The sequence below is a fragment of the Oryctolagus cuniculus genome, chromosome 15 (genome assembly GCF_051225735.1).
Source record: "Oryctolagus cuniculus isolate XC-2025 breed Fujian yellow rabbit chromosome 15, ASM5122573v1, whole genome shotgun sequence".
Classification (NCBI taxonomy): Eukaryota; Metazoa; Chordata; class Mammalia; order Lagomorpha; family Leporidae; genus Oryctolagus; species Oryctolagus cuniculus.
The window spans coordinates 38,329,469-38,351,009 of NC_142881.1; the positions used below are offsets into that span (position 1 = coordinate 38,329,469).

A 21,541-nucleotide genomic window follows, 5' to 3' on the forward strand; every position below is an offset into this window, starting at 1 on the left:
CTATGGCAGTGGAACACAGCCCTGGAGGCAGTGGGGACTCTGGGTGGCGTTTGACCAGGAGAGGAACAGCGTAGACATGATTGTTGAAATGTCAACGCGTATGTAGGAGAGTTGAACCAGGGAAGGCTTGGTGGCCAGTGGAAAGGCCGTAGGTACTGAACGTGTCCAGGCACAAGTTGTGAGACACGGACTGAAGAGGAAGCAGAAGGAATAATATCCATGCTGAGAGCTTCTTAGGTGCCAGACACTGCTTTCTGTAACTTAGCTCATGTACTTGTCAAAGGGACCCATAAAACAGGAGCTCCTCTTTGCCCCAGTGAGCAGTAAGGGGCCAGAGGCTCAGAGAGGCTGAGGAACTTCCCTCAGTTTGCACAGTCACTAATGGCCTAGACTGGAATCCGGCCAGACTGGCTCCAGAGCCACAAGAGATTCGATTGTGATGGGAGGTGAGTGTAAGAGCCGCTTTGGCAGCCCACTCACTGACCTGTCAGGCTGAAGAGGGGCATTAGGAGGAAGGGGTCGTAAAGTTGGATAAAGACATCCTCCTCCTCCCCCCCTCCGTGAGCAAGAGCTGGGAGCAGCCTGAGGGTGGTGGCGGTCTTCCAAGCAGACCTATCTGGCTGGCAGACGGAGGTGGCATGGCCAGAGGTGAAACTCTATGGAGGGGCAGAGAGACGGAGAAGCGGGGAAAGGCCAGGACCCTGTCACTCCCACACCTGCACCCTCCCGGGATCCATGGCCGGTGCCCTGCCAGGACATCCCCAAGTGGTCAGGCAGTTAGCTCCTCCCCGGAGGCGGGGCATCCTTGTCTCCCCAGCCCCAGCGCTGCTCTTCCCCACTGGGGCCCTGGCCTTGCGCGCAGGGAGGGCCTTGACCGCAGGGCTCATCTTCATGCCCGAATCTGACACGCGAGATGAAAATATGTTTAAGGTCGGTGATGCTCTTTTTCTGGAGTGCTGAGAAAAGGACAGGGGAAATTGTGGGAGTTTGTTCCTTACAACTTGGCTTCATGTCCATTTTCAAATGCTCCAGATGGGGCTATGATGAGAAATTCTCTTGGGGGCCAGTGAAGGCAATGGAGATCGTCCGGGAAACCAAAAGGCCCCAGTTACCGGGGCTGAATCTTCCCATCCCCTCTCCTGCTCCGGGCACGGTGGACAGTGTATGCACTTTTTGGAAGCCTGGCGAGCATTGCCCAAGTATGCGTCCTGCCGTTTCCGGCTCAGCGGCCTTTGTGCTTCTGGCTCCTTTCCCTGAAACCTGCTGCCAGCCTTCGGGACTCGGCCCCGGTGCTCTCCTGAGCTTGTCCCACGCTCTGTCTTCATCCCGCCAGCCCCATTGCTGCAGGCGATGTTACGAACCTGTAGGTGTGTGCATGCAGGGTGAGGCACATTGGACACAGAGACAGAGAGCGGGGGTGAGCGTGTGCCCGAGATCCCACAGCCTGGGGAGCACACAGCCAACTGCAGAGCCCAGTCCACCAGCTGGCCGCCTGAGGGAGGTCTCCCCACAGGCGCCCCAGAGCTGACGCCGCGGACTCAGCAGAGCGGGAGATGTGCGGGAAGCCTTGCTAAACCTTTGTTCTCTGTCTTTTCTCTTTGGGCCCAGGTGGAAGTGAAGCCATACGTGCTGGATGATCAGATGTGTGACGAGTGCCAGGGCACGCGCTGTGGGGGGAAGTTTGCCCCGTTCTTCTGTGCCAATGTCACCTGTCTGCAGTATTACTGCGAGTACTGCTGGGCGAGCATCCACTCCCGTGCCGGGCGGGAGTTCCACAAACCGCTGGTGAAGGAGGGAGGCGACCGCCCTCGCCATGTCCCATTCCGCTGGAGCTGAGCCAGGGCCGACCCAGCCACAAGTACTGGAGTAGCCAACATGGAGGGAAAAGAGAGGGCGCTGCCTCAGGGCTTGCAGTGTGCTGGAAATCTGTGCATCCGTTCTTGATTTTTAAAGAAGAAATGGGTCTTTTTATTATTATTATTATTATTTACAGTCATATTACTGAACCCAGTGTCCAGTATAATGCAAAATTGCAGAGTGTATGACGGTACTGATTTGCACTTTGGTTCACAATGTTGTCTGCTTGGTACCTTGATTTCTGACACCTGATCTGTCACCCATGACAGCCTGTAGACTGCCATTCTCGTCAGCGGCCATCAGGTTGATGTCTGTGATTCTTTTGTTTGTTGTTGTGTTGTTGTTCTGATTGTTTTTAAACTGGAGCATGCACTTATTTTCAGAAACTTAGAGAGTTGACCCTAGGACAAGACTTACCAAAGGTAATATTCGTGAGTAGGTGGCAGATGTAGCAAAAACTCCGCAACAATTCAGCAGTTATTAGTTGAGGTCATTTAGAAATAAGGAAAACCCTTCATGAAGATAAACCTTTAGTTGCTCTCTATTTCGACGTGTAAGGATACCTCATAAGCTGGATCTCTGTTTTTCCTTCAATGTTTGATTTTTTTGTTTTGCTGAGGATTTTTCGTTAGATCTTTTAGTGTTATGTAAATTTATGCTGCAATAGCTTTTGCTGCTATAAAAATGGTATTATTAATACCATAATACTCTATTCAGGCTAAGGTATCAATTAAAACAAAAACCCAACAACACACTCTTGTGATTTAGGGATAGAATCAAGCTGCGGAAGAGATGAGAACAGACTTCAGGAGGTGTCAACGGGAGGTCACTACTTCTGACTGCATGTTTACTTAATCAGGTTGCTGCATGCAATAAATTTTATATCCAATGTCTAGTATAAAACCTTCCCACAATGCACAAATTAAGAATCTATATAAGCTATAAAATACTCATTTTTTTAAAAGAGATTTTTTTCACTCGAAGAATTGGTTATTGACTGGAGGAAGGCATGCCTCGATAAACGGAATGCTTCGGGATGGGAAGAGCCCATAACCGATGACCTATACTACAACCAATATACAACCTAGGCGTAGGGTATTCGTAAAGCAAATTTGTGGATGGTAGATGAAGTACTTTGCGGTGCTCTGTTATATATTGTGCAATTTATTTTATATAGTAAAGTGATTATGTCTAACTGTGATCAAACTTAACTGTTCAAAGCCTCTGTGTCAGACATTAACGAACTTGACCGTTCATAACTGGTATATTAGTAAGTAACACATGAGCTCTTAGTTACAGTCTCCTAGTGCTTGCACCATTTTACATAGCTTCAGACCTTGTCCAGAAAAACCAAAGAGCTCATCTTAGCTTACAAACACTAAGAATATATACAGTATATAGTGATAAGTTGTCAGATTGACACACTAGGAACATTGTAAGAAAGTTGTGTAATGGTGATGCTAAAGAAATGTCTGTACAAAAGAAGGTGGCCTGGGCAGAGGTGGTTGTCTGGGTGAGAAATTAACTACTTAGTTCCCTGGATTTATCCTGTAAAGCTTGAATAGAATTAAGACCTGCTATTACAACCGTGGACATTTTTTTAGCATTCACTCTTGGACTGCAGATAGTAATATATAAACACACACAATGATTGCGAGACTATGTAAATCTTTTCTTTTTTAATCTTCTTCCTATGTTCTGGAATTCTGGGGACAATCTGACTGGATATGACACTGCAGAATAGACTGAGGTCGCTGCTTCCCGTGCTGTGATGTCCTTGCGTTGTCTGAAGTCGCATTTCTTGTTTCTGTTGCGTTTCCTCCAGTGTTTAGTTGCAATTACTGCCTCTCAAGCTATAGTTTGTTTCCAAAAAGGAAAAACAAAATAGTTTTTTACTGGATTAAAATGCTTATTAGAATCCTCCCCTTTTGATGTTACCTCTGGGCTTTTTTTTAGTAATGATTGCTTTTTTCCAGCCCAGGTGTGGTTTTGTTTGTTTGTTGTTTTTTTTTTTCCCCTATGTTTGTGGTTTTCTTTTTCATCTGTATGAGAAATTTTGTTACGCACTACTACTTTTTGTATTCTAGACAGTTTTCAAAAAGTTGGCTGAAGTTTTCTTTGTTTGTTTTTAAGGAAAAAGGCATGCTTTCTGACTGACATGATCTTTTGCAATACCTCAATTTTGAAATATAGGAAAGAAAATGATATTTTCTAAGTAAGTTTATTCAGAAAAAATATATATTAATTTAATTCTGCAAGAAAATGATTTAACAGATGGGTAACTTTATTTTTTTCATGCTTATTTGTGTTTTTTGAAAATGAAGAAGTTAGAGCTTTATAACTATAATATTAAAGATCATATCTAACCTACAGAAATCTACCTAATTATGTGAAAGAAGCAAAACTTTTTGAAGAAGCACCCCTCTTTCATGTACTAAAATAACACTGAATTTTAAGAAAAAGCTGGAAGATTGTACAGCATTAAGCTAAAGTGAAGGCAAAAAAAAATCAAAACCCAACAGCCTTGTCGCGAAGAATAGGTCACACAACACGAACTCCACTGGTGCTGAGAGCTGTGAGTCGATGGTGGAAGCCCCGTCCCTAGTTTGTAGATCTATAACCAGGCGCTGATTGCGCGCGACTGACCAGGATTGTGAAAGAGTTCTTCTGTTTGTATTTTTTTAAAGAGGACTTTTTTAGTTTATTAAATTATAACATGTTCCCTTTTGTTTTGTAAATAAATGTGCCCCCCAAGTTCTTAATGTTATATTAAAAGAGAGGGTCCTTCAAGAACATTATTTTTTAAGACACAGAGGTGTTCTGACCTGCAACTTGACTGGGAAGCCCCTGGGTTACACAGGGCCTGCCGTGGCCTTTCCTTGATGCGACACTTGAACTAGTCGATTTTTTGAAGGCTATAACCTAACCTCGACTATTTGTTGTTATGTGCAATACTGTTTGTACTGTTTGTATAAAAAATAGAAAAAAAAGAAAAGAAAAAAGGCATAAATCTTTATTGCAGATTTATTTTCATTGCAAACTTTAGACATTGTGATTCACTGAAATCATTTTTCTACTGTCAAATATGTACCTTTTCTTCATGCTGGTATTTTTTCAATAGTGATGTAGCCTTTGTACTGAGAAATTTTCATTGTTATTTTTAGAAAGATTTTTTGCTAAGAAAAAAATTAAACATATTTACATATTTTTCATTTTATTTCGTATTTTCTTTAAGGAGTGCTTTCTCAATCATTAATAGAGTTGTTTCTGGGAGGGACTTTCATATCTGGTCAATGTCATAATATTATTTTCTATTTTTACTTGGAATAAATTAATTTTATGATGCTAATTCTTTAAAAGTTTATTTTTTTCATTTTCAGTTATTTTTGAAGCTAAAACCTTTGTAATACTGTTACTAAAGTGTCTAGTTTTTTGAAACGCAAAGCTTTACGTATTAACTTGCTGATGTGGTTTACAGTAGTGTGACAACGATGCAAATGGTTGGTTATGTAAAGTGATTGCAAATGTCTTGGATCATTGGGTAATAAAATGGCAGAATGAGCACAACATGTGAGATTTTGAAAAGCCTTTTCCTTTATGACAGTGGTTCAGCATAAGACTAGGGATGTCACAGTACAGTTCTCTAGGGATGTCACCATGCATTTATACAACACCAGGTGCAGCCAAGTCCGTGGCCCCAATAATCAAGTCACCCCTATGGAAACACCACCGGGTTACAGCCTGGCTAGGTCAGCAGAATGTCTCATTGCTTCTCCTCCTCTAACTCTTTATTATGTCCTGTGTGTGTGCGAATCTGCCACCAACTGCTGTCCGTGTGTGAGATGGTGCCTTTCTCTCCTGGATCTCTCCCTGCCTCTACAGTGGTGACGTCCGTGGGTTCATGAGAGTGGCGAAGAGAACGCGCCGCCTTCTGTGGAGTGGACACTTGCACCGCAGGGCCTCCACTGTGTCGCCTCCCTGCTGGGCTCCAGTGGTGGCACTGAAAGCACCCTCGGACGTCACCACTGTATGTGGACACTGCAGATGTCGTGCTGTCTTCTGCCTCCACCCCCCTGCCTGCTCCCGCCGCCATGCTGCCCCTTGTTTGTCTTGTGTTGTGGCAACACTTCCTTCCTATCCCCTCCTTGCCCAATCCGTCCGCCCTCCTGCTTCTTTTCCAACACCCGCCTCACCTGGAAGCCGTGCTGTTAACGCAGCGTGTCATTGCAATGGCACCGAAAATGAAAACACAAAAATTCTCCAACTGCAAAACTGGTGTTGCGTAAACAGAACATCCAGTGACTTGCTCTCGATAGATGGTGTGTTTCTACCGGTCCTTGATGGCCTCGGCCAGTTCCGTTGCCACGGAGACGAGGTGAATCAATAACCTGGAGAAACCTGTGTCCAGAGTTGGCTCTTGGGTGCGCTCTGTGTATTCAGTTTTGTAAATACTATATAGATTAGATCAAGTTGTGATGTAAAATTTTAACTCAAATTGGGTACTACTGGTTGGAATTTTACATTAACTACCAATAAATGATTAGGAACTGAAGAAGAGAAATTGGAAAATTCTTGCTTAGTGGTATAAAGATTATGCTTAGATTTCTGCCTATATCTTGTGTTTTATAGCTTGTTAGTGAGGCATGGGCTAATGCAGAATGTACTGCATTTATGCAATTAGCAAATAACTGCTAGTTTTCATTTTATCTATTATATTAGCAACAAAATGGCATTTAACTGGGTAAAGCTCCTACCTAAGTATTTGAGTATTGTGACATCTCTACTTGCAAGGTTTGAGTGAAAGATTAGTCACAGATTAGTGAAAAAAGTATCTTTTTGTTAAAACTGGCTTATTTGTACGGATTGTTGCTTTTTCACTGGTTTGTAAGATTTGTCAGCTAACATTTCTTTCTGTTTTTTTTTTCTTTCATAATAACCACACTTCTCTCTCAGCTGCAATAGTGTTCCATCTTACCACAGAGTATCTTATAATTAATGCTGTTGACTTTATACCCCAAAAATGGGACACGAAGTAGTTCTGTGGTTGGGGGCAGGGGTGTTGAAGTTTGTATGGCAACCAAGTTGATTGCGACGATAACTCGGATGCCACTACAGGAGAACTTGGGTTCTTTTTCTTTGCTGGCTCCAGTTCTGTTGGGGTATAAAGTATTAGGTATTTGTATTTTTGCTGTGAAAATAATGGACATAACTTTTAGAGTGTTCATAGCTAAGATCTCTGTATTTGTTTTCCAACTAACAACTAATTTTCAATGGATTGTATCTTTTATTACCTGTTCTCTTAGATTGTTTTTGCTAGTAACCCTTCCTCAGCTTCTGCCTTTGGGGCTTGGATTTATATTGCTTGTACGGAACTACAGTCCTGTGACTAACCATGGAGCTTCAATGCGGCTATTGCTTAAAACTGCTGAAACTTTGTAGTTTGGACTTCATTTTTTTTTCTGTAATAACAACTTATTAAATCTAGTTGTATGAAGCACTGACACTTGTCATCCTTTGCATTCGCTGAGGAGTAGCTCGAAGGCCCTGGTTTATATCCGGGAACCTTCCAGTTTGCTCGGGCAGCACCTTTTTGGGTGGTGCTTTTTGAACAATCCTTTTACAGCGGACGAAGCGCTGTAAAATGCACCTTGTCTCTGACACCAGTAGCACTCCTTTCTAAGGAAAAAAAAAACAACAGTATGTTTGAAACGAGGCTGTTTGGTTGTCCACACGTGAGAATGTGCAGTCCATGCGGGGTTTGTGGAGGCCCAGGTGGGTTTCCACGTGAAACCAGTTTTCCCAGTTACAGCCAGAACAGGCGGTGAACAGGTAAGCAGGACACCTGCGCTTTGGTTTTTACCACGACACCAGTCCCCCCGATCATTTCAGGACACGGGTGTTTTTGAAGTCCCGTGTGGGTGTGGAGGTCCTAGAAGCCGGCTCCTAGGGACTGAGTCTTCTAGAAAACAGATCACGGGTGGCATCACGGCCCAGGCCCCTGGAGCGCGCTCCCAACCAGCCAGCGCCCAGCCCGGGAGCTGCTCCTATGGCTCCGGGTGGGGTCTGCGCTCTGGTGGTTTTTCAAACCCCGGGCTCTCACACCCTAGATGGGGAACCGCTCCGTCGGTGTCTGCGGCCCACGCCGCACCTGCCCGTGCTGGGCGCGCGGGGCGCCGGGAAGACGCAGCCGCCGGCGCCAGCCTCGCCCCTTTCGCACCAGCGGCCCTGGGCAGCGCGGGGCGCCGGCTTCCCACTCGGGCTCCCTCCCAGGCAGGCCTCCCAGCAGCTGGAACCCAGTCCCAGGCCCCACGGTCTGTCCTCCCCCGCCCCCTGCAGGTAACCTCCCCCGGGGCAGCTCCCCGTCCCGTTGGGGAGGCTTTCTGCGGCCCTTGCGCGAGTCGCTGTTTTGGAGATGGCCGACTGCTGCACAAGCTGTCACCTGCGGCGAGCCCCGTGGGTCACCGGGAGCCCCGGGCCTCCGGCCTCCGCGCGACCGTTGGCAGCTCTGGGCCCCTGCGGGCCGCCCTCAGGGGGAGGCTGCAAGCCCCCGCCAGGTCTCCTTTTTCCGTGTTTTTATGCACACACAGGAGAGCTAGCGCTACACGTGGACTCCCGTTTGGGGCGTGCTGATCTTGGACCCCACATCCGTCCACGGCGCCGAGAGCGTGCGGGCGCAGCTCACAGCTGCGGGCTACGACCGCGGTCTCGGCCGGGCCCGCACACGAGGCGGCCAGGGCGCGCCCGCGGGGCCCACGGGCTAAGGCTCCCCCAGCAAACAGTGAGGAGCGGTCAGCTTGAAAAACAGACCGAAAGGTGTGCATTTGGCCCCGCGGCTAAGGCCCCCCGTGCCGGGTCGGAGTGCCGGGGTTCGGGGGTCCCAGTCCGCTCCTCTGCTGCTGTGCGTGCGCCCTGGCGGAGAGCGAAGGCTGGCTCAGGTGTCTGGGCTTCTGCCACCGCCGCCGTTAGTTCTGCCCAGCCCTGGGGGGCACCCCAGGCGCAAGTGTGTGTGGGTAGGAGCTCGCTCTTTATCTCTGCTTCTCAAGTGGATAAAACACTGCGAGTTACAGCTGAGCCTTGGCACCGATCTGCGGTGAAACAGTCGCACGTAAGCCTGGCCGGAGTGGAGTCAGAGGCTCTAAATAAATCAAGTCTGGGATTCAAAGACCACGTCGTGGCCGTGGCCGGAACGGGTCACGTCCAGAGGCTGTGGACTGAGTAGTGGCTGTCCCGCTGGGACTCAGAGGTTGTTGGGGAGGGGAGACTTCCTCCTCCTCCAGCGTGGGCTCAGAGATTGGGGGGCCCCAAGGAGCTGAATGATGAACAGGGGAAGGCAAAAGACAGGAGGTGGAATGCTCAGTATCAGAGCCGGGAGCGGCTGCACCTGACTTGGGGAATGGGGGGGGGGGGCACCTGTGGGAGGGCCGCTGGCTGCTTTAGGAGAGACCTGGGTCTTAGGAGAAGCTCTCCTGGCTTGGGCATGGTTTCTGCTGAGATAAAGAGGGCTCTGTCCTAACTGTTGGCCCTCTTCTCACCAATTGGCTCCGAGCCTGTGCCAGGTTATTGTCTTCTCTGCCGTCCCTGGCCACCTTGTTCCCATCAGTGCAGGCCTACGCCAGATGCCCTCTTTTCTGAATGGAAGGAAGACTTCCTCGGCCAGTGCTGGGCCCCCACTGCCTGCCCGCGTGGTCGTGCCGAGGACGCGGCCCGCTGGGCGATTTCACTGCTCCTCCTTGAAACCAGCACACACAGTTCCCGCTCTGCAGTGGCTCGGCTCTAAGACCCAGAGCTGCACTTTAGGGAAGACCCAGACAAGAACTGCTGGGAGTGTGAAGGGTGCCGGCCATCTTGGGGAAGCTGCCCAAGGCTGAACGTGCGTGTATCCCGTGACCCAGGGAACACAGCTAGTGCGCTCCGAACACACGGACGGCGCTGATCGGGCAGCCCTGTTCCTCTCAGCGCCCGCCCGCTGCCAGCCGCCCGGGCCCCTTCCGGAAGGGATCCGCACTCCACTCTGGGGGCAGTGAGAGGGAGCTTCAGCAAGTGAGTGCGACCTCACACAAACTGTCACTGTCACGAATTAACCCTGCCAACATCCGGCGGGCGCAAGCGAGCGCAGGGTATGATTCCCATGGGAGAGGGCAGAGGGGGGGGAACTACGGGGCGGGGCCTGACGCGGCCTCGGGCTGGGTCACTTCCTGCATTCCCAGTGCTGGGTACACGGGTGTGTGGAGCTGTGCAGACCACTGAACCGTAGGCACTGTGATCTCCCAGTCTCAGTGGACCATAAGCAGGAGCTCTGTGGAAGGTAAAATCCAAAATGCCACGCCCCCCCTCCCCCGGCCACCTTCACGTAGGTCTCTTGCACACTTGGGAATAACGGGATTGCCCTCTGGCTGGCCCCGCTAACAGGTCCCACCAGCCCAGCCCTTCCCCGGCTACACGCCTCCACATCCCTGCGGCTACGGTACCTTCCCCCGACTTCAGGTCGCTTCCTGCTCTGCCTGTGTCTCCCAATATCCAGGAGGATTTTTGGGAAATGACAGTCAGTTTGGGAAGAGAAGCAGAGAAATGAAGTTTTTTTTTTTTTTTTTTTTTTTTTAAACTTCTTTCGATGGGGCCGGCGCCATGGCTCACTTGGTTAATCCTCCGCCTGCGGCGCCAGCATCCCATATGGGCGCCGGGTTCTAGTCCCAGGTGCTCCTCTTCCAGTCCAGCTCTCTGCTGTGGCCTGGGAGTGCAGTGGAGGATGGCCCAAGTGCTTGGGCACCTGCACCCGCATGGGAGACCAGGAGGAAGCACCTGGCTCCTGGCTTTGGATCGGCGCAGCGCTGGCCGTAGCGGCCATTTGGGGGGTGAACCAGCAGAAGGAAGACCTTTTCTCTGTCTCTTTCTCACTGTCTGTAACTCTGTCAAATAAATAAAAATCTTAAAAAAAAAAAAGTCTACCCATTAACCCCTTCGGCTGTGGCTGTGCAGTGGACCCCAAACACTGAAAGCCGGTTACTCTCAAGGTGCACGTGCTGCTGTGCCTGTCCTGTGCCTGTCCTGTCTGCTTTCACATCCAAAATCTGGCCACGCTTCCAAGTTATGTCTGTTTTTCATATTAAACAGTTTTCTTTTGGCTTTAGATTCACATAGAGTTGTAAGAAATATGTCAGGAGGATCCATGAATTTTTTACTATTTGCCCCATACAGTCTCACCAAACTGTATTACAGGGTCCTGACCAGACTGCCCACACGGCTGCAGTCAGGATGCTGAATGCTCCCAACTCCCCTTCGCACCAGGACCACCACCCCCCCCCCCGCCGCCGCCCTGAGGTAGCGTCAGCCACTCCCTCCTCACCCCCGCCTGCCCCAACTCCCAGCAAATGCCAGTTTGCCATTCTCAGCTGCAGGTCTGCAACGGGGCCATTTGCAGGTGCTAAGGTTAATGGAAGTCGAGAATATGTTCCGTGGGGACTGGCTTGCTTCGACACAACCCTGCAGGTTTCTCTCAACTGTCCGGGTCAGTAGTTCCTTCCCAGGGTGGGTGCTGTGCTGCAGCTGGCTAAGCGGCAGCCCCTCTGGGTCCTGACTCCACTCCACTTCCCGTCCAGCTCCCTGCTAATGCGTCCTGGGAGACAGCAGAGGATGGCTCAAGTGCTTGGGCCCCTGCCACCCAGGCAGGAAACTCAGGAGTTCTGGGCTCCTGGCCTTGTCCTCGCTGTTGTGGGCATTTGGGGAATGAGCCAGCAGATGGAGGTGCGCTCCTGCTCCCCACCCTCGTTGTGCCTTGCAAGTAGATGAAAACACTTAAACATATTAATAGCCTGTTCATTTTTATTGCCAAGTCGTAGTCCATGGTATAGATGGGCAATGCAACTAACCATTTACTACCGGAAGGACATGTGCATTGCTCCTAGCCTGGGACTGTTAATAAGGCTGCTACATTGTATCCACTGATAGACCTGGAACAATTAACTGTTCTTTTGGTTTGCACTAGGATGCCAAAGAAAAAATCCCTGTACTGTCTGTCTTTGTGGCAGCCCAGATTGAATTGGGGAATACATTTGTAGGGAAAAAAAAAAAAAGGTGTTTGTTATCATTGAAAATGGAAATAAGAGGGCCGGCGCCGTGGCTCACTAGGCTAATCCTCCACCTAGTGGCGCCGGCACACCAGGTTCTAGTCCCGGTCGGGGCGCCGGGTACTGTCCCGGTTGCCCCTCTTCCAGGCCAGCTCTCTGCTGTGGCCAGGGAGTGCAGTGGAGGATGGCCCAAGTGCTTGGGCCCTGCACCCCATGGGAGACCAGGAGAAGTACCTGGCTCCTGCCATTGGATCAGTGCGGTGCGCCGGCTGCAGCGCACCAGCTGCGGCGGCCATTAGAGGGTGAACCAATGGCAAAAGGAAGACCTTTCTCTCTGTCTCTCTCTCTCTCTCTTCTCACTGTCCACTTTGCCTGTCAAAAAAAAAAAAAAAAAAAGAAAGAAAAGAAAATGGAAATAAGAACATAGTGAAATGCCATTGTACACCCATTTGATAGAAGATTACAGTTCTAACAATACACTTGAGAGGATGTGGATCTGCACAAGATTCCTTAAGTACTGCTAGTGGGTATAAACATTTTGCAAAACAGTCTGTCATTATCTTGGCGATGGAGCTTTCATATACTATATGATCCAGCAACTTCACACCTGCATACCCAAGAGGAAATAATTCCCATCTACCAGAAAACATGTACGTGGGTGTTTACGGCATCATTCATGTAGCACTTCTGTTCCAGATAAACTACCACACTCACTGTACCCTGAGCAACCTGAGTGTATTGTCTTCCTCATTCTCCTCTCTTATCTTCATACTCACCTGAAATGATTCCCCCCTCTTCTCCTTACCAAGTTTTTCTCCATTTTTCTAGATACAGCTCAAGCTTCTTGAACTTATTTTGTAGGATTGGGTACACACATATAATAGAGGCGGATTTTCATGAAGTTCTCCCTGTAAATAAACTGACCTTTTGAAGATGATGGCATTGTTTCCCTCCGCCTCTACCCTTATTCTTCCCTGGTTTGGCTCTTGTGCTAAATCTTTTCTTTGAGCCACTAATGGAGTCTAAGGACATTAAATAAAAACTCCTCTTCAATTACAGATTTTAACTTGGTTCTTTTGGTTGTATTTCAAATTAGAATATTGAAGAAGTTGCACTTCAGTTATGAAAACTAAAATCTTTTATCTATCCTACTACCAATTGCACTAAGACAAAAAGATATATCACCTAAGAAGTTTAATTATTTGCCCATTTATGGTTGTTTTACTGAAGACAACTAGAATAGACTTATGCCTTTAGTATTTGAAATGAACGATACTCACTGTGTTGACAGAACATCAGTGATTCTTAAATGAGTATTAGAAACAAATCAAAGGACATGTGAGGCATATAAAATAATGATCTTTTAAAACTTTAACCCATTTCAAAAAGTTTCTCTTCTGTATTAACATTAATGAAAACATGCTATAAAAATAATTACTGAGAGATTAAACCAAAAATAAAATTATCTCCAGAAAAAAAAATAAGGCTGCTACAAACAGTCATATGCAGGTTGTTGTGTGAACGTGTCTTCATTTTTTTCTGGGAAAATTTGTGAAGACTGCAGTTACACAGTGGTAAGGTTATTTTTTTCTTTGCCTTTTTAATTTTTTTTTTAAAGATTTATTTGAAAGAGTGACAGGGAGGGACAGAGAGTGAGAGACCGTCCACCTGCTGGTTCACTTCCCCAAATGGTTGCAAGGGCCAGAGCTGGGCAAGGCCAAAGCAAGGAGCCCAGAGCTCCCTCTGGATCTCCCACATGGCTGCAGGGGCCCATGCACTTGGGCCATGCTCTGCTGCCTTCCCAGGTGCATTAGTACGGGGCTGGACCGGAAGTGGAGCAGCCTGGCCTCAAACCAGCACTGCGACATGGAAAGCCGGTGCACAAGTGTGGCTTAACCCACCGCTCCACAAGCCTGGTCCTGGTAATTTCATCTTTATAGATTTTAAAATTTATTTTCATTGTATTTGATAGGCAGAGAGAGCGAGCGAGCGTCCATCTGCTGGTTCACTCCCCCAAATGCGCACAACAGCCTGGAATTCAATCTGGGTTTCCCACCTGTGTAGCACAGGCCTAAGTACCTGAATCATCCCTACTTATCCTAATTATCAGGAGGCTGGATCAGAAGCAGAAGCTGAACTTGAACCCAGACCCTCTGATATGGAATGTAGGTGTCCTGAGCAGTGTCTGACCTGCTCTGCCAGATGCCCACCCTGGCCATGTCTGCTTAGTTTAAAAAAAAAAAAAAAAACTACAAACTTCCAGAGCAGGTGAAACCACCCAGTTCTGGTTGTTGTCCCTCTTTGTGATTTTACCCTTTCTTTTTTTTTTTTTTTTAAGGGGAAGGGTTTATTGGGGAACACCCTGCAGACCGGAGTGAAGGGGCAGTGAAGGAAAAAAGGGAGGGAGACTGTTAAGAGAGAGAGACAGAGAGGAGAAGAGCTAGCAAGGAGAGAAGATAAAGCAGAGAAGAGGAGAGAGGAGAGCAGAGCCAAGAGACCAGAGGAGGAGGCTGGAGAGAGGAACTGAGAGAGAGAGCAGGAGAGAAGGGGCAAGAGAGCACGTGTTCAGGAACAGGCCCTTTTAAAACTTCGCCTGAGGGCGGGCAGGGAAGCAGGAGCAGCCAATCCCATTAGGATGGGGGTGGAGCCTGGCTCAGGTAGCTGGGCCATGCGGCCAACTGCGCCAGTTTCCTAACATTCCCCCCTCCCTAATGGATAATAATGAACATTTTTTTTTTCATGTACGTGTTTGCCATTTGTATATCCTTGTCAGTGAAATATATTTTTCAAGATTATTTATTTGAAAGACAGATGGAGAGAGAAAGCGAGATCTTCCATCTGCTGATTCCCTGCTGAAACGGCCCCATGGCTGGAGGTGAGCCAGGCTAAAGCCAGGAGTCAGGAACTCCACGCAGGTCTCCCACGGGGGTGGCAGGGACCTGAGTACTCGGCTGTCTTCGGCTGCCTGCCTAGGTGTGTGGGTTGGCAGCCGGGCAGCTCGCAAGACTCGCTGCTGCTCTGATACGGGATGCCAACGCTTCCCTCCCTGCGACCCAAGGCCTGCCCCAAGTGTCTCTATTTGGGTTTGTTTTTATCTTCATGGGGGCTTTTTGGAAACATCACTTGATTTTGTAGAGCTATTTTAGAGAGCTCAGAGAGTGCAGCACGCTGTTTGTTTGGTCAGTAGTTACTGCGTAGCTCCTCAGCACTTCTCCCCCAGTTTCCCTGCTTGCATTAGCTGTGGCAGGTCCGTTAGAACTGAGCACTTCTGTCATTGCTACATTGTCATGAACGAAAGTCCATGGTTCAGGTTAGGGTTTACTCTTTGCACTGTATGTTTTTATAAATTTTTAAAAGGTTTCTAAAAATATTTATTTGAAAGAGTGACAGAGGCAGAGAAAGATCTTCCAACTGCTGATTCACCTCCCCCACCCCCACCCCCAACCCCCAAATGCCTGCAACAGCCGGGGCTGAGCCAGGCTGAAAACAGCAGTTCCGGGACTCCAGCCAGGTCTCGCACATGGGTGGCAGGGACCCAAACACTTGGGCCATCTTCCGCTGCTTTCCCAGACACAGTAGCAGGGAGCTGGATCGGAAGTGGAGCAGCTGGGAGTCAGACCAGCACTCGGATATGGGCCGCTGGCAGCACAAGCAGCGGCTTGACCTGCTGTGCCACATCACGCCCTAGGGCGGGCATCTGGAGTTCATTCGGGGAAACAGGAGCCTGGTTGCTGGAATGTGAGACTTTCTGTGGGGAAGTAGACTTTCTAAGAAACTGCCAAACTAGGGGCCGGTGCAGGGGCACAGTGGGTTAATCCTCCACCTGCAGTGCCGGCATCCCGTACGGGCGGCGGTTCTAGTCCCGGCTGCTCCTCTTCCAGTCCAGCTCTTTGCTATGTCCTGGGAAAGCAGTAGAAGATGGCCCAAGTCTTTGGGTCCCTGCACCCACCTGGGAGACCAGGAAGAGGCTCCTGGCTCCTGGCTCCGGATTGGCGCAGCTCCGGCAGTTGCGGCCATTCGGGGAGTGAACCAGCGGATCGAAGACCTTTCTCTCTCTCTCTCTCTCTCTCACTCTCACTGTAACTCTACCTCTCAAATAAATAAATAAAATCTTAAAAAAAATACCTGCCAACCTGTCTTGGTACAAAGTGGCAATGAGTCCTTCCACTCTGTGCCCTTTCTGCATTTGGTGTTGCCGGTGTGTGGGTTTCATTCTAAGAGGTGTTCCGTGGATGGCATCATTTTGACCCGTATCTTCTCTCATCACCGTCTGCACATCTTGGGCGAAGTGGCTCTGTAGATCTTTTGTCTGGTTTTCAGTTGGATCTAGGGTTTCCTTATTGTTGGCTTTTCAGTTTCCGGAAAGATTTGGACACAAGTTCTTTGTGTCACAGGTGCTTTCTCCCAGTTTGTGGCCTGTAGCATCTTTTGCAGGAGTTTTTAATTTGAATGATATTCACCTCACCCGCTTCTTCATGGACGGATAGCGCCTTTGGTGTTTAAGGAAAAAAATCATCGCCAAACTCGAAGTCATCTAGAAGTTCTTTTTCAGAAGTGTTCCGGTTTTGGTTTCTGCACTTAGGTCTGTGAACCATTTTGAAGTTCGTTTTTGTGAAAGGTGTAGCATGTCCAGATTATTCTTTTTCTTTTGGTGTGTGTCTGTGGTAATGTCCATTTTCCAGCATCATTTGGTGAAAAGACTTCTTTTTCTCCACTAATTTTTCTTTGCTCTTTACATTAACTGATTTTCAGTGCTGAGCCCACCTAACTTCCTGGGATAAATCCCACCTGTGCATGATGTGTAATTTTTTTTTTTTTTAATTTATTGAGGGGGGCGGGGAGGGGCAGACAGACTCACTCACTCTTCCGCCCACTGGTTCACTGGGGAATGGCTGCAACGGCCGGAACTGGGCTAATGCGAAGACAGGAGCTTCTTCCCGGTCTCCCATGTGGGTGCAGGGGCCCAAGGACTTGGGCCATCTTCTACTGCTTTCCCAAGGATAGTAAGGAGCTGAATCAGAAGTGGAGCAGCTGGGACTTGAACTGTTGTCCATATGGGATGCCGGCACTGCAGGCAGTGGCTTTACCCGCTATGCCACAGTGCTGGCCCTGGATTAATTCTTGATAGAAATATTTGGACAATTTGCTGTTGAGAGGTTTGTGTGTGTGTGTGTGTGTGTGTGTGTGTGTGACAGGCAGAGTTAGATAGGGAGGGAGGGAGAGAGAGAAAAAGAGAAAGGTCTTCCTTTTCCGCTGGTTCACCCCCCAAATGGCCGCCACTGCTGGCATGCTGCGGCCAGTGCGCTGCGCTGATCCGAAGCCAGGAGCCAGGTGCTTCCTCCTGGTCTCCCATGAGGGTGCAGGGCCCAAGCACGTGGGCCATCCTCCACTGCCTTCCTGGACCACAGCAGAGAGCTGGACTGGAAGGGGAGCAACCGGGACAGAATCTGGAGCCCCAGCCAGGACTAGAACCTGGGGTGCCGGTGCCGCAGGCGGGGGATTAGCCAAGTAAGCCGTGGCGCCGGCCAGAGTTTTTGCAATATATATTCATGGGAGATACTTACCAGTAATTTTCTTATTTTTTAAAACAGATTTGAGAAGTGAGTTAGTGAGATCAATCTTCTAGCTGTTGGTTCACTCCCCAAATGGCCACAATGGCCAGGGCTGGACCAGGCCAGAGCCAGGAGCCCTGAACTCCATCCAGGTCTCCCATGTGGGTGGCCCATGCACTTGGGCCATTCTACTGTTTTCCTAGATGCATCACCAGGGAGCTGGATAGGAAGTAGAGCAGCCAGGACTCAAATCAGCACCCGCATATTGGCATTGCAGGCACTGCGCCACAAGCTGGCCCCAGAGTTTACTTACTTTCTAAAGAGCCAAAACTGGGGAAAGGCATTTGGAACAGCTGTTGACTCAGGACACCCACATCCCCTGTCCGAGTGCCTGGGTCAAGGCCTGGCTACCCCACTTCTGATCCAGTTTCCTGCTCATACACTTGGGTGGCAGCAGATGACTCAGGTATGTAGGAGAGCCAGATGGACTTCCCGGCTGGTCCAGCCCTGGCATAGTGGGCATTTGGGGAGTGAAGTTGTAGATGGAAGGTCTCTGTCTCTCTCTCCCTCCAACACTCTTTCAAACAAATCAAGAACCCTTTCAAAAAAAATCAAAACAAACCCAACCAAATGGAGGCACAGGCTTTTGGGATGCCCACATGTCATGTGGAGTGACAGGGTTTGACACTGGGCTCCGTGGTTCCACAAGCATCTTTTTAAAAAAACATTTTTGAGAGGTAGAGTTACAGTGACAGGGTAAAACAGAGGGTCTTCTATCCACTGGTTCACTCCCCAAAGGCCTGCCACAGCTGCAGCTGCACCGATCTGAAGTCAGGAGTCAGGAGCTTCTTCTGGGTCTCCCACGTGTGTGCAGGGGCCCAAGGACTTGAGCCATCTTCTATTGCCTTCCCAGGCCACAGCAGAGAGCTGGATTGGAAGAGGAGTGGCCGGGACTGGAACCAGCATCCATATGGGATGCCGGTGCTGCAGGTGGAGGATTAACCTGCTGCACCACGGCACCGCCCTGCCACCCCCCACAGGCATCTTAAACACTGTCTTAACTGCTAAGCCGAATGCCCACCTGATGATGTTTCTAAATTAACCCTGTGCACTGTGCACTTGCTAAATCACTTAATTACTAGTAGCCTTTTTGTATATTCTTTGGAATTTTCTACATAGTCATGTTTTTAAACACAGTTTTCTAATCTTTATTGTTTTTTAACTTTTTAGTAGTTTGTTTGAAAGGCAGAGAAAATCTCCCATCCACTGGCTCAGTCCCCAAATGCCTACAATAGTTAGGGCTGGGTCAGGCCAAATGGGAGCCAGGAATCCTATGCTTGGTCTCTCATGGAAGTAGCAGACTGTGCCATCACCTGCTGTCCCCAGGCCCACATGGACAGGAAGCTGGAATCTGAACCCAGCACTCTGCTCAGGGACGTAGGCAGGCCAAGCTGCGTGTAACTGCTTCGCCACAATGCTGCTTTTTTTTTTCTTTTTTAAATATTTTATTTTATTTGAAAGTTAAAGTTACAGTGAGAGGTAGAGAGAGAGAGAGGTTTTCTTCTGTTGGTTCACTCCCCAAATGGCTGCAACAGCCAGAGCTGCGCCGATCTGAAGCCAGGAGACAGGTGCTTTCTCCCAGTCTCCCACGTGGGTGCAGGGACCCAAGGACTTGGGCCTTTTTCTACTGCTTTCCCAGGCCATAGCAGCGAGCTGGACTGAAGTGGAGCAGCTGGAACTAGAAGTGGTGCCCATATGGGATGCCAGCATGGCAGAGGATTAACCTACTGGGCCACAGCGCCGGGCCCTCTTTGGTTTTTATTGCTTTATTGTACAAGCTAGAAGTTCCAGCAGATTGTTGTATAGGAGTGAAAAAAGTGGATATTATGTATTATTTCAGTTTCTTGAAATTTGTCAGGCAAGGCATTATGGCTTAGCATGTAAACTTTGGTAAATATTACCCATGAACTTCGAAAAATGTATTCTAGAGTTATATGTCTATAAAGCCATATTTGCTACAGTATTAAAGTCATCTATATACTAGTAAATTTTTTTCTTCTGGTCCTCTTGTTGACTGAGAGAGGTATGTTAAAATCCCACTACGGGTTTGGAGTTGTCTGTTTCTCCTTGCAGCTTCTTCCTTGTTTGCTTTATGTATTTTGCATGGTGTATCCATTTAGAGTTGCTGTGCTCTTCTGGGGAGTGGAATCTTCTGTCATGATGACCGCCTCCTCTGTATTACAACTCATAACTTTCTGCCGAAAGCTGCTTATTGTAACACATCCATGCCAACTGCTGGCCTTGGTATCCTCCTCCATGCTGGCCCTGGCAGGAAATGCTGAGCAAACCTCGTATGTGGTGGTGTCACCTAATTTTCTTAAAAATAACCCTGTGTAGGATTGTGCTTCCACAGCCGTAAACAGTGTATTGTTTTGCTCAAGTTACACAAAGGGACTTCAAAAAGTTCATGGTGAAATGGAATTAAAAGTTTGGGTTAAAAAAAAAAAAACACCTTTGAAATCTATATAGTTTTTTCATAATACACATTTCCCATAAACTATTTGAAGATCTCTTACACTTTTGAATTTACTGTTGAGATTTCATTCGGTTCCATACTGAGTATCTCACACGGAACGTGGAAAAAAAAGTTCTATCTACCCCACCCCATCAAACTGAAATTTGCTCTTTTCAGTCTTCCTTATCTCTATGACACCATTCACCCAGCTGTACAAAAACCAAAACCAAGGTAGAAATACTTCTGGTTTTCTGTTGAGATACAGAAAAAAGGCAACACTGACCTGACCTGTTGGGATGAGCATAGTGGGATATGATGAGAGAATCAGAGATGGGCCGAAGCCACCTCTAGTAGGGTTTCTCAGAGTAGGGAGTTTAGATGTGGTCTGAATGTGTAGGAAGCCATTAGAGGGTTTGGAAGACCAGTTAGAAGAGCAGTGTAGTGGCCGGCGCCGCGGCTCACTAGGCTAATCCTCCGCCTAGCGGCGCCGGCACACCGGGTTCTAGGCCCGGTCGGGGCGCCGGATTCTGTCCCGGTTGCCCCCCCTCCAGGCCAGCCCTCTGCTGTGGCCAGGGAGTGCAGTGGAGGATGGCCCAAGTGCTTGGGCCCTGCACCCCATGGGAGACCAGGAAAAGCACCTGGCTCCTGGCTCCTGCCATCAGATCAGCGCGGTGCGCCGGCCGCAGCGCGCCGGCCGCGGCGGCCATTGGAGGGTGAACCAACGGCAAAGGAAGACCTTTCTGTCTCTCTCTGTCCACTCTGCCTGTCCAAAAAAAAAAAAAAAAAAAAAAAAAAAAGGCAGTGTAGCAATAAAATGGTAGTGGCAACTATAGTTTTAATGGTGGACATGGAGAAAAGTGAATTGATTTGGAATAGATTTTGAAGCTGGAGATGGGAACTTCCTGATTACAATAGGGTGATGCAAAAAAAAAAAAAAAAAAAAAAAGGACAGACCTGGGGCAGGCACTTAGCCTAGCCATTATGACGACAATGCCAGTGTCTGATGCCTGACTCCAGCTTCTTACTAGTACAAGACCTTTGGAGGCAGGAGAGAGGACTCAAATGCTCCACCCATATGGCCGACAGGTGCTGGGCCCCCTACTTTGGCCTGGACCAGTCCTAGACACTGTAGGCAAGTAGAGTCAGCAGATGGGAGCTGGGTTTTTTTGCAGCTTTGACCCTGCAAAAAAGTCTAAGGTGACTTTTTTTAAAGCATTTTTTTTTTCTTAAAGATTTACTTGAAGTTGAAAGGCAGAAAGAATCTTCCATCCACTGGTTCACTACCCAAATGGCCCATATGACTGGGGCTGGGCCAGGCTGAAGTCAGGAGCTTCATCTGGGTCTCCCACGTGGGTGCAGGGGTCCAAGCGCTGGGACCATGTTCTGCTGCTTTCCCAGGCACATCAGCAGGGAGCTGGATCAGAAGTGGAGCAGCCATGACTTGACTTGAACTGGTGCCCATGTGGGAGGCCAGCATCACAGGTGGCAGCTTTACCCACAAGGCTCGCCCCCAAAGGTGACTTCCTGTATCTTTTCCCCTTACTTCTATTTCC

The 21,541-nt window shown here is 48.5% G+C and overlaps 1 protein-coding gene and 1 non-coding gene across 18 annotated transcripts in view; both read left to right on the forward strand.

Moving 5' to 3' along the window:
* CPEB3 (cytoplasmic polyadenylation element binding protein 3) overlaps positions 1–21,541 on the forward strand; it is a 276,927-nt gene that overhangs the window by 213,186 nt on the left and 42,200 nt on the right. For 14 of the 17 annotated variants that reach the window (XR_016222134.1, XM_051823381.3, XM_051823378.3 and 11 more), the window contains one exon: positions 1,609–5,426. The exons of the other annotated variants lie outside the window; for them this stretch is intronic. Coding sequence is in view for 13 of the 14 variants with exons in the window: in XM_051823381.3 (XP_051679341.2) it covers positions 1,609–1,836 (228 nt within the window). In the remaining variant the exon portion in view is untranslated. Of the gene's footprint in view, positions 1–1,608; positions 5,427–21,541 lie in introns of those variants that run through there. 17 annotated transcript variants of the gene reach the window in all.
* LOC127484273 (small nucleolar RNA SNORA31) lies at positions 11,787–11,908 on the forward strand. Its single transcript, XR_007911154.3, has one exon. It is a non-coding gene; the product is annotated as a small nucleolar RNA SNORA31 (small nucleolar RNA).